This window comes from Salmo salar, chromosome 12, assembly GCF_965601325.2.
Source record: "Salmo salar chromosome 12, fSalSal1, whole genome shotgun sequence".
Lineage (NCBI taxonomy): Eukaryota > Metazoa > Chordata > Actinopteri > Salmoniformes > Salmonidae > Salmo > Salmo salar.
In genome coordinates, this window is record NC_138302.1 from 49,170,125 (window position 1) to 49,186,167 (window position 16,043).

Below are 16,043 nucleotides of genomic sequence, written 5' to 3' on the forward strand. Positions count from 1 at the left end.
TTACAGTTCTGACTTAATTCAACTTGAAAATCTATGGCAAGACTTGAAAATTGCTGTCTAGCAATGATCAACAACCAACTTGAAAGAGCTTGAAGAATTAAAAAAATTATAATGTGCAAATATTGTACAATCCAGGTGTGCAAAGATCTAAGAAACTTACCCAGAAAGACTCACAACTGTAATCGCTACCAAAGGTGATTATGACATGTATTGACTCAGAGGTGTGGATTCCTACGTAAATGAAAAAAATTATAATGTGCAAATATTGAACAATCCAGTTGTGCAAAGCTCTAAGAGACTTACCCAGAACGACTCACAACTGTAATCGCTGCCAAAGGTGATTCTGACATGAATTGACTCAGGGGTGTGGATTCCTATGTAAATGAGATATTTCTGTATTTAATTTTCAATACATATGCAAAATAAATTCCCAAAAACATGTTTTCATTTTCACTATGGGGTATGTGTGTAGATGGGTGGATTTTTTTGATCCATTTTGAATTCAGGCTGAAACAACAAAATGTGGAATAAGTCAATGGGGTATTAATACTTTCTGAAGGCTCTGTATGTGTGCTGTGCATGTATGTACTGTATATATAATGTAGGCTATGTCTGTATATATGCTATGTGTATGTATTTATTTTTCTGGATTTTCTTGGCATTTCACTGTCTATCTAGGGACAAGCACTGATTATTAGCGCAAGCTAACGTGTTATGGTGCAATGCATTTTACTGTTGTAAATGTATCATTGTTATTGCATCTCTCCCTACCCAAATTATATGATCATAATCTAATTAATTATATGTAATTGTACTTCTAATCCTATTTGATCATTTTTTTTTAACTACAGTTCACAGTTGAGCTGCATAGACCACACACTCCAAATGCATATGAACTTGAAATCCAACATTCTGCTGGCAGCAACTTCCGAAAGTCTCTGCCTCCACCTGCTGATGGATAAGCAGATGTACGGAGCGAAGGACCCCTATGTGCACTCTCCTCAATTAATGAAATCCACCATCGCCACACCTCCATGCAAGGACTGTCTCGAGCGCTGCCACTTGTCTCAACCACAGGTATGCGCCTCTCACTCAACTCTGCGAAGACATTAGTCAACGAATGCCGCTACTTGGTGCTTTTATCATTTTTTTTCCCCATGTGAATGAATGGAGCATATTTTCAAACAAGATATCACTCAAGAGTATTTGCCGAACATAGCTGAGAAGTTCACATTTGAGAATAACTGATTTAAAGCCTGACCATGGCGACAATTGGAGATTTCGACCCGCTCAACTCAACGGTACCTGCGACCAAGATTGAAGTTACCGTCTCGTGCAGGTAAGATAATCATAACGTATCCAATAGTGTCATTATTCAAAGAAAATGTTAGATATAAACTGTTGATAATGTTGTATAATGATAGATGAGCAACTGGAATGAGTGCTGTAGCCTACATCTTAATTTGTATGGAGCCATTTGCGTTTCAATATATTTGCGCATAATTTGTGTAGGTTACCACAACTAGCCTATCTTCAAACATATGTAGGCTAACAGTCGTGCTTTCAAACCATATTCGTTTAATAAGTGTATTTACATCTCTGTGCAAAACTCTGACTTTTGTAAGGAATTTGCATTAACAGTGGGTGAAAAGCTACGTGGGGGTGCAGCAGCATAACGGTATTTATTCTGAGTGACTTTGAGAGAGCCCCAACGCACTCAACTCACACAGATCACATGGATAGGCTATAGATATTAATACGCCGCCGTCCACTCCATACAATACACAGCGCAAGAGGACGGTTGGACAGGTTCTTCCCACTGGGCACAGACATAATGTCAACGCCTTGTTTTGTTTTACATTTGGTTGAGTAGTTTTCAGCTAATGTGAAGTCAACGTGAAATCAACAACAACAAAAAACATTTCACCTTGTCATTGGATTTAGGTTAAAAGTTGGGTGAAAAAAACCATGAAATTCCCTTATCTTGATTACTTTTTGCAAATCCAATTAGTTATCCACGTTGATTCAACGTCATCACATTTAATTTTTGTTGTTGAAATGACAACGTTGAATCAACCAGATTTTGCCCAGTGGGTTATGACATTAAAATGAGCTAGAGGGGGTGTGTGAGAGGTAGGAGTGGGTGCTTACATTTAATTCAGGTGTGCCGTGCGCACTAATCTTTCACTTATTTTCGCAGGGAGAAGAATTGCCTAGGTAGGCTACCACTGGAATCAAGATTCTGTTGATTCTTAGTGTATGACCGGTCAAACACAAGTATAGACTCTACACAGCCTACTTGTCTTATATAGCCTATTGAGCACTTGGTGCTCCTTGGTGCTTATTTAGGGGACTCTTTAACCACTCTTGTCTACTTGGAAAAATGCAAGTATGAGGCGTATAAAATAGGCCAAATGTAAAAAATAAAAAAATAAAATGCTGGGTCAATAATGACCCAATTTGGGTAATTTCTCTAACCCAGCACTGGGTTATTTTGACCCAGCACGGTTGGGTTACTTGATTTTCCCCAAAATGTGGTTATTTTGACCCAGCAGTGGGTTGCTTTTTCTCTTTTGCTGGGCTATTGTTATTCATGTATTTTTTGACCCAGCAGTGGGTCATTTCTTACTTTATTGCTGGGTTATTTTTTTCTACCTTCTCTCTATTACAAAATCCATTCATTTTCTAAAGGTACAAATAATTCTAACAATAACAACCAATGTTACAACTTTACTACACAGTCTATAAAATTCTTAAAATGAAATATGGCCAATCATGACAAATTGTAGATAAAATATAAAATGTTTATTTTCAGATATGAATTTCAGCTACAAAATGAAGTCATGCAAAAAATAAATAAAAATAAGGAACACACAATAAAAAACTACTTTAGAAGCACAATCCATCATTTGAAAATCACAACGGCCCTACCAATTAAAGCCGAGGAAAGGGGCTGAAGAAAAGTAACCACTTTCCCCTCCACCAACCCCTACCAGGTATCAATTTTCAATAGGAATTATTGTAAAACAACAACGAAACACAACGTCTTCTGCTCCAGAGTCTGCCCTTTCATGATGGTGAATGGCAGGGAGTAGAAGTGATTGTCCCCGAGGGTCAGAACGAAGGGTTCGGGGCTCTTGTTCTTTTGGTTGCCTGGCAGAGATAGTCAGCCATATTGGTTCCAGCCTGGGGATTAGAGAATATGATTATAAAATGTTGAACAATAATCAAGACACTCATCACACTCAAATTGTGGCCTTTCCTATTGCTCAGAACAAACTATACTCCTATACAGTCTTGCTGTGTACAGGACCTTAATCTGCATTGAGTTGAGTCCAGCCAGGGGTAGGAAGAGTACTGAATTAGCCTACTCAAGTAGAAGTACTGTTACTTCAGTGACATTTTACTCAAGTAAAATTAATGACTTTGAAAAATACAAGTACTTGGAAAAGCTACTCAATTACAGTAACGAGAGTATTTGTAATTAGTTACTTCCCACCTCGGATTTAAAGTATTCCATATTAAATAATATTCAATATTCCAAATGTATACTTACTCTGCATTATGACTTTCGGGCCTCATCAATGCTTGGGCGGGCAGTCATCTTTCCAACTCGTTACACTGGGGTTGGGAAAAACACTCTCAGGATCATGTCGTCTTTAGTATCTGGGGGACAAAGACATAACAAGCTTTTATGGGACAGCCAAAACGGATAAACGTGGATGAACATTTTGAGACACTACTTTCATTTCAATATGTTGCTACCTGCACTCTACATTGGGGGTGGAAGAAACACTCAGGACCATGTCGTCTTTAGTATCTGGGGACAAAGACATAACAAGCTTTTAGGGGACAGCCAAAATGGAAAATGTGGATGAACATTTGAGAAACTACTTTCATTTTAATATGTAGCTACCTGCATTCGGTACCCTGGGGATGGGAGAAGCACTCCCAGGGCCATTCAGCCTCTAGTATTTGGGCAGTGGGGAGACATAACATTAACACAGTTTAAGTAGAGTGTCAAAATGGATAGCTTCAATATGGGACAATTGAGACAGTCCTTTCATTTCAATATAACGTTAAAGTAACTGTCTGTATCCAGACTGAGACTAGCTAGCCAGCTAACTCAGAAACAATTAAGCTATACAAACAGAGAATAAATGTACCACCATAAAAACATCAGTTATACGGTTGCCAACTAGCAACAACCATGTTAAATTTACTCAGAGACAGGGAATATGCCTAGCTAGCTTCGTATAATCTATATCTAGCTAGCTAGCCAGCTAAATTAGCAAATGTTAGCTAAGTAGCTAGCTAGCTAAATCTCAAGCTAGCGGGCATGCGGTTGTTTGCTAGCTTGCTAGATAAGATTATCTAAAATTGTCAATGACTGAGATAATTACATATTATGATAACTAGGTCTATTTAACTTGAATGGATAATTAGTAATGTAGGCTAGCTAGCTTTTTACTCACCGCCTTGCCCATTTGTCCATCAAAAAGTAATTCCACTCAGCGCTGGCTGCACTGTCTGGTAGACTTGCTGCACAGCTGCAACGATCCTCATTCACAAGCTTGACGGATCACTTTGATCTTCTGGATTTGGCGGGAGAATTAACCCACCCACTCGGTCAAATCTCAATAACCCAGCATTAACAACCCAACCTTGCTATTTTTAAAGAAAACAACCCAATGGTCATCCAAACAACCCAGCATTCTTTTGTGTATAGGTGAAAATAAAATAATTATGTTGCTTTCATTATTTACATCTATATTTTTCCCGTTAGATGTTGGTTGAATCACAATTCCCCTGATAAACTAGGCTAAACATACATTTGAATACGATCCCCTTGATAAAAGTAAAGTATAACATGCAGCTCATGACATCTGTTCAGAGACAGTTGAAAACAGTTTTAAAAAGTGTAGATTTCAGTGCATTTTCAGCTACAGATATTAGTCGAAAGAAATAGTGTACAAAGGCCATTAACTTTAAACAAGCATGTTTGGGTAGCAAATGTAAAGAAGTTGGCGAGTTTAGCGTTTTCAGCCTACCTTGTACCAGTGAACAGACAGGGCTGGTCTAGAGGAGGGTGGGGGGTGGCGAGGGGGGTTTGTCTTCATTCCCTGACACTGACAGAATGGGGTTGGGTGAATTCCCCCATGAAACACTCACTCCATGGCAACTGGGCATCAGAGTGTACATGAGAGTGTAGAAACCCACAGGGTTGCTGCTCTGTCTTGACAGCAAAACGCAGCAAAACACATTAATAATCAAAACAAAAACGCAAGTCCATATAAGGTCATAACAGCACACTAAGACCTATTGGTGAGCCAATCAAGACAGCCCTAGCCTATCAACAGGAAGTGACAGATAACAAACAAGGATTGGGTATTATGCCAAATGTAAAGTAGACTTATTAAAGTAGACTTATTATTAGGTAACCTTTAGGAAACCTTATCTGTGCTTCTTTATATGTTCTAATTTTGTACTTGTAAATTATGTCACACACAACAAAATCAATCACAATTATACAACAAGCCAACGTTTCTCAGTTTTGATCCCATTGAGCCTACATGGAGAGAAACTATTTTTTTCTCTTCAGTTCAGTTACTCTTGTTGTCCTACAGCAGGACGGCTTGTGTTTTCCCTTCATCAAAAACAGGTGTCTGTCAGCCTACCAGATGTTGAATGATGTCTCTCCACCTCAGAGTCTGAACTCGGTCTGATCCAAGAACACATTGCAACATCAAATAGGACTGGCTCTTCCACCAATTTCTTTCATCACTCTAGTTTGAAAGATAGATGTCAGCTTGATGACCATCAAAAGCAGACAAAACTTTTGATTCTTGAAAGATGCGTGGCATTTAGATTTTTTTGATTATGATAGCTTCGACATCAAAGGTAGGCAAACATTTAACATTTAAACGCCGACATTTTGCTCTGATTTATGCCTTAAAGGGGCAATCCGGGTTTGAAAAACAACAAAGCGTTCACCTCGCCTCTAGTTTTTGTAAACACCTGAGGGATGGGTTAGGAAAAATGTAAACACTCTTAAATGTATAAACAGAGCTATGGATGCAAGAAAATCTAAATGATACATTTAACTATGTTTTGAAGCTATACGGTGTTTGTTTTCAATCACATTGTTTACAAACAATGCAGTAAAACAACCTTATATTTCGGGTTCTGATGGGGTACGATTGTTGAACTCAGCTCATGAAGCATTTATAAGTAATATTCTCCAAGAATCAATGGCTATATATAATGGCTATAAATCAATAATATATATTATATATAATTGATTTAAAAGTAAAAAATGCTAAAATGTATCCAAATGTTGACCCAAAGTGTTTGAGATCCCAGCGACTGTGGGACACATGTTTTGGTCATGCCAATCTTTGCGTGGCTTCTGGGACCCCATTTTTTTAGGCATTCTCACATATGTGTAATAAAATTGTTAGCTCCAACCCGTTCACTGCCATTTTTGAGGTACTTCCCCTAGACCAGAATGCTACTACGCGTTGATGTCATCTCTGCCTCTGAAGAAGGTTAGGTACACTGTGCAATGGTCCCGACAAAAGTTTGACTTAACCTGGTCCCCATTAATACAATACGTGGAGAGCCTGTCTTTTACTTAGTGTAACTTGCGTATTTTGGTAAGCAGCCATGTCTGTTCTAGTGGCCATATATTGTGCTGATAAGATTAAACTATAATTATGATACTGATTTAATTTTTATTGAACTTTTTCCATTGTTTTTGTTTCTGTTACTGTTTGTTTCTGTCCTATTTAATTTAATTAACTTTTCTATGATATCCTTGTATGATGCCTTGGTGGGTGGGTGGGTAGGTGAATGGGAGGGAGGGATTGGAGGGATGGATGGATGGATGGATGGGAGGGAGGGATGGATGGATGGGGGAATGAGGGGTTGGGTTGTACTGTTTTTCTGTTCTCATATCTGAAAATAATAAAGTACAATAATGGTTGTACCAATCCCAGATTGCCCCTTTAAACATCCCGGCCTCTGTACACTGCTGTCTTGGAACAGCTTGCTGTCCTCGGTTGAAGCTACTGATAAGCGTTCTATAGAGTTCATGCTTATGTTCCCTCCATTTCTCCCTCTCCCTCTCCATCCTCGAGGCAATCCCTATTCCCCCAAACTCTCCCTTTCCCTCTTTCTGAGCTTCCCTCTGTGTCTTCTTACTATTCCGCTTCTCTTTTCTTCAAGGTTTTACCCACTGATGTCTCACATGTTTCCCTCAGTAGTATCGCTTTGAGCCATTGCAGGGAGGGAACCAAATTAATTTAAATGGATTACTCTACCCATTCAGACTAAGACGCATGACACACATTGTTAGAGAGAGTAGGAGAGGGAAAGATAGCGTGGAAAGAGCAGGGATACAGATACCAGAGAGACCCTGTGTGTGTGTGTGTGTGTGTTTGATTAAAAATAAGAGTAAACGTGAGAGAAAGTGTGTGTGTGTGTGTGTGTGTGTGTGTGTGTGTGTGTGTGTGTGTGTGTATGTATGAGCACACACGTGTGTGTTTATGTGTGTGCTTGAGTGTGTGTGTCTGTGTGCGTGAGAGCTCTCTGTCTCTCGCTGGTTTCTTATATAAGAGCTGAGGCGCCTGCCACCCAAACGGAGCTCCAGTGAGATCCTATTAGACAAGCAGAGCATGGCAGCCACTGCAGGAGTTTACCTTGATTACCACCAGAAGAGGATTGTTTCAATGAGTGGCCCGTAAAATACATTTCCCACCCATCTCGCCAGTAAAGCACCTATTAAACTCAAATGTCCCACTACTTTGGCTGCAACTGCTGGTTTGGTACGATGCCAATTAGGGACTTGATATAATAACAGAAGGAATAGAGTTCCAATCATTTCTCATATATTTCCCATACATATCCAATTTAATGATTTGCTAGAGCTAGAGTGAAGCCTTAACCAACCAGAATAGACATTTTTTTGTTATGGCTTTTTTTATTCAATAATTATGTTTCATTTTCATTATCATTACTGTTTTTTATTACAATCATTCTATTAAGCCCTAGAAGATGCATTCTTTAATCGGTTCACTTGTTGTTATGGACCAACCTCAATTGTGACCGACCTGCTCGATTCGGTCTTATGTAGCAAAATTTGAATTTGTGTTTTTTATATTTGTTAAAAGTAGATACTCAGAGCTAGAAAATTGTATATCATACACTACAGTTGAGGAACAATGGGAAAGTAATTTACCTTTGAAAGTCGCTAAACTTGTAACCTCACTTTTGAGAAAATGGCCCTTGAATGTTTTGGTAAACCTACTGGAGAGCTCTTCTTTGTCTACACCCATTCAGCATCGTTCACACCCTATTAAGCCTTAACCCCACCAATCTCTTTAAGGATTCACATGTGAGACTATGTACTAAACAATCAAAGATTTCAAGATTAAAGGCTGGTTTATATTACAGGTTTGTTCGTAAATTTAATCTGGAGTGCCGGAGTGTGCTATAGGCGTTCGTAAACTCAGAGTGTTGTCAGATTGGCCGTTCGTAAATTCAGAGCGTTTCGCTCTCGGAGCGCACACTGGATGCTCTGGCCGAAAAGTAGGGCTGATCCAAGCGTTCTAACCTAACAGCAGTCAAGCACCCAAGCTAACTGGCTAACATTGGCTAGCTTGCTAGAACAGCTGGCTAGAACAGCTCACTCTGACCATTTTACTCGCCCGAGCAGAGCTGGTTAGGCTGTTTTTATGTTATCCAGAGCATTGGTGACTGCAACTGTGCTGCTGGCAGCAATTTAATGACGCTTTTTTTTGCCAACGTTTACTGACACCGGCCATATTCAACAGGTGTTGAGCGTTCGTAAATTCGTCAGTTATTCTGCACTCTGGCACACTAAGACGAGAGTGATCTGAAATCAGAGTAGATAGCCAGTGCGAATTTACCAGTTACGTCTATCGACAGTTGTCACAGTGACATCATCAACATTCCATTGAAATAGTATTTTGTTTAGACATGTAGCTAGCTAAACAATGAACCATAATCCCAACTCTTAACGTTACTACCCTGAATGAATCTACAGGTAGCTAACCAACCAGGTTCAATATTAGCTAGCTAACATTAGGCTATAACTAGCAATGCAAATGGCTCTGAGATACAAATAATATTACTACACAGATCATACACTTAACGTTAGCTAGCTAGCCAGCCAGCTAACTAGCTAACAGTACATTTTAACTTGAAATGAAAACGACTTTCTCGACTAAATTCGAAACGTGTAATATCTGAAAATGTAGCTAGCTAGACTCTCTTACCTGTATACATGGATGGACGCTGCTCCCTCTCTGTCATGGATACCATGGTTGCTCTTAGTTTGAAGCTGTAATCCGGAGCCTTCTGTGTGTTCTCTTTTCGACTCCGTCTGCATATTTGCAATCAAACACCAGAATTTTCTCCATCTCCTTAGCTATCATACTCTAATTCCACTGATTTAAAAACTCGGTCCTCCAGAAAGTGAAGAGCAACACTTATGCAGTTCTACCACATGATTGTTATTAAGGTAATGAAAGTTCATATGTTCCAGAAGGCATTCATGCCAAAAAAGTATTTTGATTTAAAAAAAGTTTACTTTAAAATGGCGCTCCATGAAATAGTGACGCACGACATATGCCTAATTTCTTGAAATGAGTCACAATTTATGTTTATGAAAGCCTCAAGTATCTCTCTATCATTGCATAATGTGGATTCTGCTGTCATATTGAAGGGTATTCCAAACCAAATATACTTAATTCTTATGGCTCAAATCCCGTTAACGGGATTGATTTGACAACATCCGGTGAAATGGCAGAGCGCCAAATTCAAATGAAATTACTATAAATACACTGCTCAAAAAAATAAAGGGAACACTAAAATAAAACATCCTAGATCTGAATGAATGAAAGAATCTTATTAAATACTATTTTCTTTACATAGTTGAATGTGCTGACAACAAAATCACACCAAAATAATCAATGGAAATCCAATTTATCAACCCATGGAGGTCTGGATTTGGAGTCACACTCAAAATTAAAGTGGAAAACCACACTACAGGCTGATCCAACTTTGATGTAATGTGCTTAAAACAAGTCAAAATGAGGCTCAGTAGTGTGTGTGGCCTCCACGTGCCTGTATGACCTCCCTACAACGCCTGGGCATGCTCCTGATGAGGTGGCGGATGGTCTCCTGAGGGATCTCCTCCCAGACCTAGACTAAAGCATCCGCCAACTCCTGGACAGTCTGTGGTGCAACGTGGCGTTGGTGGATGGAGTGAGACATGATGTCCCAGATGTGCTCAATTGGATTCAGGTCTGGGGAATGGGTGGGCCAGTCCATAGCATCAATGCCTTCCTCTTGCAGGAACTGCTGGCACACTCCAGCCACATGAGGTCTAGCATTGTCTTGCATTAGGAGGAACCCAGGGCCAACCGCACCAGCATATGGTCTCACAAGGGGTCTGAGGATCTCATCTCGGTACCTAATGGCAGTCAGGCTACCTCTGGCGAGCACATGGAGGGCTGTGTGGCCCCCCAAAGAAATGCCACCCCACACCATGACTGACCCACCGCCAAACCGGTCATGCTGGAGGACGTTGCAGGCAGCAGAACGTTCTCCACAGCGTCTCCAGACTCTGTCACGTCTGTCACATGTGCTCAGTGTGAACCTGCTTTCATCTGTGAAGAGCACAGGGCGCCAGTGGCGAATTTGCCAATCTTGGTGTTCTCTGGCAAATGCCAAACGTCCTGCATGGCGTTGGGCTGTAAGCACAACCCCCACCTGTGGACGTCGGGCCCTCATACCACCCTCATGGAGTCTGTTTCTGACCGTTTGAGCAGACACATGCACATTTGTGGCCTGCTGGAGGTCATTTTGCAGGGCTCTGGCAGTGCTCCTCCTGCTCCTCCTTGCACAAAGGAGGAGGTAGCGGTCCTGCTGCTGGGTTGTTGCCCTCCTACGGCCTCCTCCACGTCTCCTGATGTACTGGCCTGTCTCCTGGTAGCGCCTCCATGCTCTGGACACTACGCTGACAGACACAGCAAACCTTCTTGCCACAGCTCGCATTGATGTGCCATCCTGGATGAGCTGCACTACCTGAGCCACTTGTGTGGGTTGTAGACGCCGTCTCATGCTACCACTAGAGTGAAAGCACCGCCAGCATTCAAAAGTGACCAAAACATCAGCCAGGAAGCATAGGAACTGAGAAGTGGTCTGTGGTCCCCACCTGCAGAACCACTCCTTTATTGGGGGTGTCTTGCTAATTGCCTATAATTTCCACCTGTTGTCTATTCCATTTGCACAACAGCATGTGAAATTTATTGTCAATCAGTGTTGCTTCCTAAGTGGACAGTTTGATTTCACAGAAGTGTGATTGACTTGGAGTTACATTGTGTTGTTTAAGTGTTCCCTTTATTTTTTTGAGCAGTATATTAAACTTTCATGAAATCACACATGCAATACACCAAAGTAAAGCTACACTTGTTGTTAATCCAGCCAACGTGTCAGATTTCAAAAAGGCTTTATTATCTGAGGATAGCACCCCACCAAACAAACATAGACAATCATAATTCAACCCGCCAGGCGCAACACGAAACTCAGAAATAAAGATATAATTCATGCCTTACCTTTGACGAGCTTCTTCTGTTGGCACTCCAATATGTCCCATAAACATCACAAATGGTCCTTTTGTTCGATTAATTCCGTCGTTATATATCCAAAATGTCCATATATTGGTGCGTTTGATCCAGAAAAACACCGGTTCCAACTCGTGCAACATGACTACAAAATATCTCATAAGTTACCTGTAATCTTTTTCCAAACATTTCAAACAACTTTCCTAATACAACTTTAGGTATTTTTTAAAGTAAATAATCAATAACATTTAAGACGGGATAAACTGTGTTCAATACCGGAGGAAAACAAAGTGGAGCGTGCTTTCAGGTCATGTGCCTCAACCACAACAGTAAACTTCACTCGACCCTCGTTCTGTACAGGGCTACTTCTTCATTACACAAAGGAAAAACATCAACCAATTTCTAAAGACTGTTGACATCCAGTGGAAGCGATAGGAACTGCAAGCAACTGCCTTAGAATTCTAGATTCCCATTGAAAAGGGAGTGACCTCAAATGTTTTTTTCCTGGATGGTTTGTCCTCGGGGTTTCGCCTGCCAAATGAGTTATGTTATACTCACAGACATCATTCAAACAGTTTTAGAACCTTATGAGTGTTTTCCATCCAAATGTACTAATAATATGCATATCCTAGCTTCTGTTCCTGAATAGCAGGCAGTTTACTTTGGGCATGCTTTTCATCCGGATGTGAAAATACCGCCCCCTAGCCTAGAGAAGTTAACAAAAATATAAATGCAACATACAACAATTTAATTGATTTTACTGTTACAGTTCATATGAGGAAATCAGTCAATTGAAATAAATAAATTAGGTCCTAATCTATGGATTTCACATGACTGGGAATACAGATTTGTATCTGTTGGTCAAAGATACCTTAAAAAATATGAGCTTCAGAATGGGCCTCAGGATCTCACTGTATTTTTGTGCATTCAAATTGCCATCGATAAAATGTGATTGTGTTCGTTGTCCGTAGCTTATGCCTGTACATACCATAACCCCAACGCCATCATGGGGCACTCTGTTCACAACGTTGACATCAGTTTATGGTAGAGAAATGAACATTAAATTCTCTGACAACAGCTCTGGTGGACATTCCTGCAGTCAGCATTCCAATTGCATGCTCCCTCAAAACTTGAGACATCTGTGACATTGTGTTGTGTGACACACCTGTCAGGTGGATGGATTATCTTGAGAAATGCTCACTAACATGGATGTAAACAAATTTGTGCACAATAAGCTTTTTGTGCGTATGGAACATTTCTGGGATTTTCTATTTCAGTTCATGAAACATAGGACCAACACTTTATTTATTGCGTTTATATTTTTGTTCAGTATATATTCCTCAATGTTGATGGATGAGTCCTGGGTGAATGAATCTTTGAATATACTCCAATCAGTATTCTCTAAACAGTCCTGCAGCATTGAGTCTGCCTCCTCTGTCCAGCGCCTCACTATTTTCTGTGTTGGTGGCTCCCTCTTTAGTTGCTGCTTGTAGGCGGTGAGTAGGGGGTAGTGGGTAGTGGAAGGGTAGTGTAGCGACCTTAACCCAACACACAGTGACCTCGTCAAGAGGTTCAAACCTCTTGGTGCAATGGTTAAGGTGTTGGCCTGACAGTCACTGGACCTGGGTTCGAGTCCAGGTCGGGGTTATCCCCTGAATTCGCTAAACTAAATAGGTGGTGAAGCTTTTTCTCGAGACAACAATAGCGTGCTCTTGAGGTGACCTCAGTGGTTTAACAGAAGATAACAAGTAGGTCAACATTGAGCTGGGGATGGGGCGGCGGTGTGAGAGAATGTCAATCACAGCAGGGGAGCACTCTGATTGGATGTGTTCTCCTCATGTCCCCATTGGGCCAGGAAGGGATGAGACAGGTAGGAGAGGTAGTCATTCTCACAACAAAATGGTCGATCCAGACCTTAGAGTCCCATTGAGACCAAGGTCTCTTTTGCGAGAGAGTCCTACATCTTACAATTACATAACAATTACACAATCATGTCAGAATAGGAGCATAGAAAATTCACCAAGAGAATACAAAAATACAAAACACAATCATGAAAATCTACCACATTCTGTAGTAAAGACATTCTGAAAGGCACCAATACATCCTGTAGGGTAACAACTGTAGGCTATTCTGAAGATTGTTTCATAAATTAGGTGCGAAGAAACTAAAAGCTGTTCTTCCTACCTGTCAGTTACTGACAGAATTTCAAGAATCTGTCTGGACCCATATCCACAAAGAGTCTCAGAGAAGGTGCGTGGATCTAGGATAAGTTTAGCCTTTTAGATCATAAATAATAAGATTATATGGACAGATCCTAGATCAGCCCTTCTACACGGAGATAATTTGTGCATACGGGCCCTGGTCAAAGGAAAAGGGAGTTTATCATTAGTGCTTATTGCAAACAGGTTATTTATTTGCGATTATGCTGGCTACAAGACGGGCTACACAGCCTCCTCTTCCTAGTATCCTTCGTAGTATTCTTCCTAGTATCCTGATGGCTAATGTCCAATCGCTGGGAAAATAAACTTTGTGAACTCAGAGTAAGGCTTCAATCGCAGAGGGACAACAGGTGATGCTGTGTCCTTGTTTTTACAGAGGGACATCAGGGGATGCTGTGTCCTTGTTTTTACAGAGACGTGGCTTATGGACAATACACCTGACTCTGCTATTCAACCAGACGGGTTTTCCATTTTCCATATAGATCGAATGGCAGGTTCTGGTACGAGTAGAGGGAGGGGTATGTTTCCTTATTGACAATTCCTGGTGTACCGAAGATTAAAACATCTCACGCTCCTGTTCAGCAGATCTGGAGTTCCTAAATATCACCAGCAAGTATCCTGCCCCACAAGAAAAAATAACTTGCTGGACCATCTATATACAAACATCCGTGACTCGTACAAAGCCATCCCCGCCCCCACTTTGGCCAATCAGATCATGTATTTCTATTCCTACTCCCTCCCTACAAGCAGCAACTCAAGAGGGAGCCACCAAAACAGACAATAGTGAGGCGCTGGACAGAGGAGGCAGACTCAATTCTGCAGGACTGTTTTGAGAACACTGATTGGAGTATGTTCAAAGATTCATCCACCTAGGACTCATCCATCAACATTGAGGAATATTTACTGAACAAGAATATAAACGCAACAAATAAAGTATTGGTCCCATGTTTCATGAGCTGAAATGGTATTCTGCATTAGCATCGAATAGCCCTCGTGATATGCAACTTTTCAGGGAAGTTAGGAACAAATATACACAGGCAGTTAGGAAAGCCAAGGCTAGCTTTTTCAAGAATCAATTTACATCCTGTAGCACAAACTCAAAAACGTTCTGGGACACTGTAAAGTCCATGAAGAATAAGAGCACCTCCTCCCAGCTGCCCACTGCACTGAGGATAGGAAACACTGTCACCACCGATAAATCCACTATAATTGAGATTTTCAATAAGCATTTTTCTACAGCTGGCCATGCTTTCCACCTGGCTACCCCTTCCGCGATCAACAGCCCTCCACCCCCCACAGAAACTCGCCCAAGCCTTTCCCATTTCTCCTTCATCTAAATCCAGATAGCTGATGTTCTGAAAGAGCTGCAAAATCTGGACCCCTACAAATCAGCCGGGCTAGACAATCTGAACCCTCTCTTTCTAAAATTATCTGCCGAAATTGTTGCAACCCCTATTACTAGCCTGTTCAACCTCTCTTTTGTATCGTCTGAGATTCCCATAGATTGGAAAGCTGCTGCAGTCATCCCCCTCTTCAAAGGAGACACTCTAGACCCAAACTGCTACAGACCTATATCTAACCTACCCTGCCTTTCTAAGGTCTTCGAAAGCCAAGTTAACAAACAGATCACCGACCATTTCGAATCCCACCGTACCTTCTCCGCTATGCAATCTGGTTTCAGAGCTGGTCATGGGTGCACCTCAGCCACGCTCAAGGTCCTAAACAGCACCAGGAGGGGATGAAGCAGCGTGCTCGGGAGGTGATGGCATCCTGGTCGCTGGAGGAATTGGAGGGAAGAATAGACTTGACTTGGGAACAGCTATTTGACCACTGCAACAACCTGCCGGGGAAGCAGGTGGAGGTGAAGAGGCAGCCTGCCCGGAGCCGCCAGAACCGCCCGCCTGCCCGGAGCCGCCAGAGCCGCCCGCCAGCCCAGAGCCGCCCGCCTGCCCGGAGCCGCCCGCCAGTCCGGAGCCGCCACAGCCGCCCGCCTGTCCGGAGCCGCCAGAGCCGCCCGCCTGTCCGGAGCCGCCAGAGCCGCCCGCCTGTCCGGAGCCGCCAGAGCCGCCCGGAGCCGCCAGAGCCGCCCGGAGCCGCCAGAACCGCCCGCCTGCCCGGAGCCGCCAGAACCGCCCGCCTGCCCGGAGCCGCCAGAGCCGCCCGGAGCCGCCAG

At 41.9% G+C, this 16,043-nt stretch overlaps 1 protein-coding gene across 1 annotated transcript in view; it reads left to right on the forward strand.

The window, feature by feature from the left end:
• The first annotated feature begins 858 nt into the window (after window positions 1-858).
• The window catches only part of LOC106565248 (copine-9), a 242,628-nt gene continuing 227,443 nt past the window's right edge, over window positions 859-16,043 (forward strand). Inside the window, 1 exon segment of the mRNA XM_082959020.1 lies at window positions 859-1,339. Coding sequence (XP_082815146.1) covers window positions 1,263-1,339 — 77 coding nt within the window. The 5' untranslated portion in view covers window positions 859-1,262.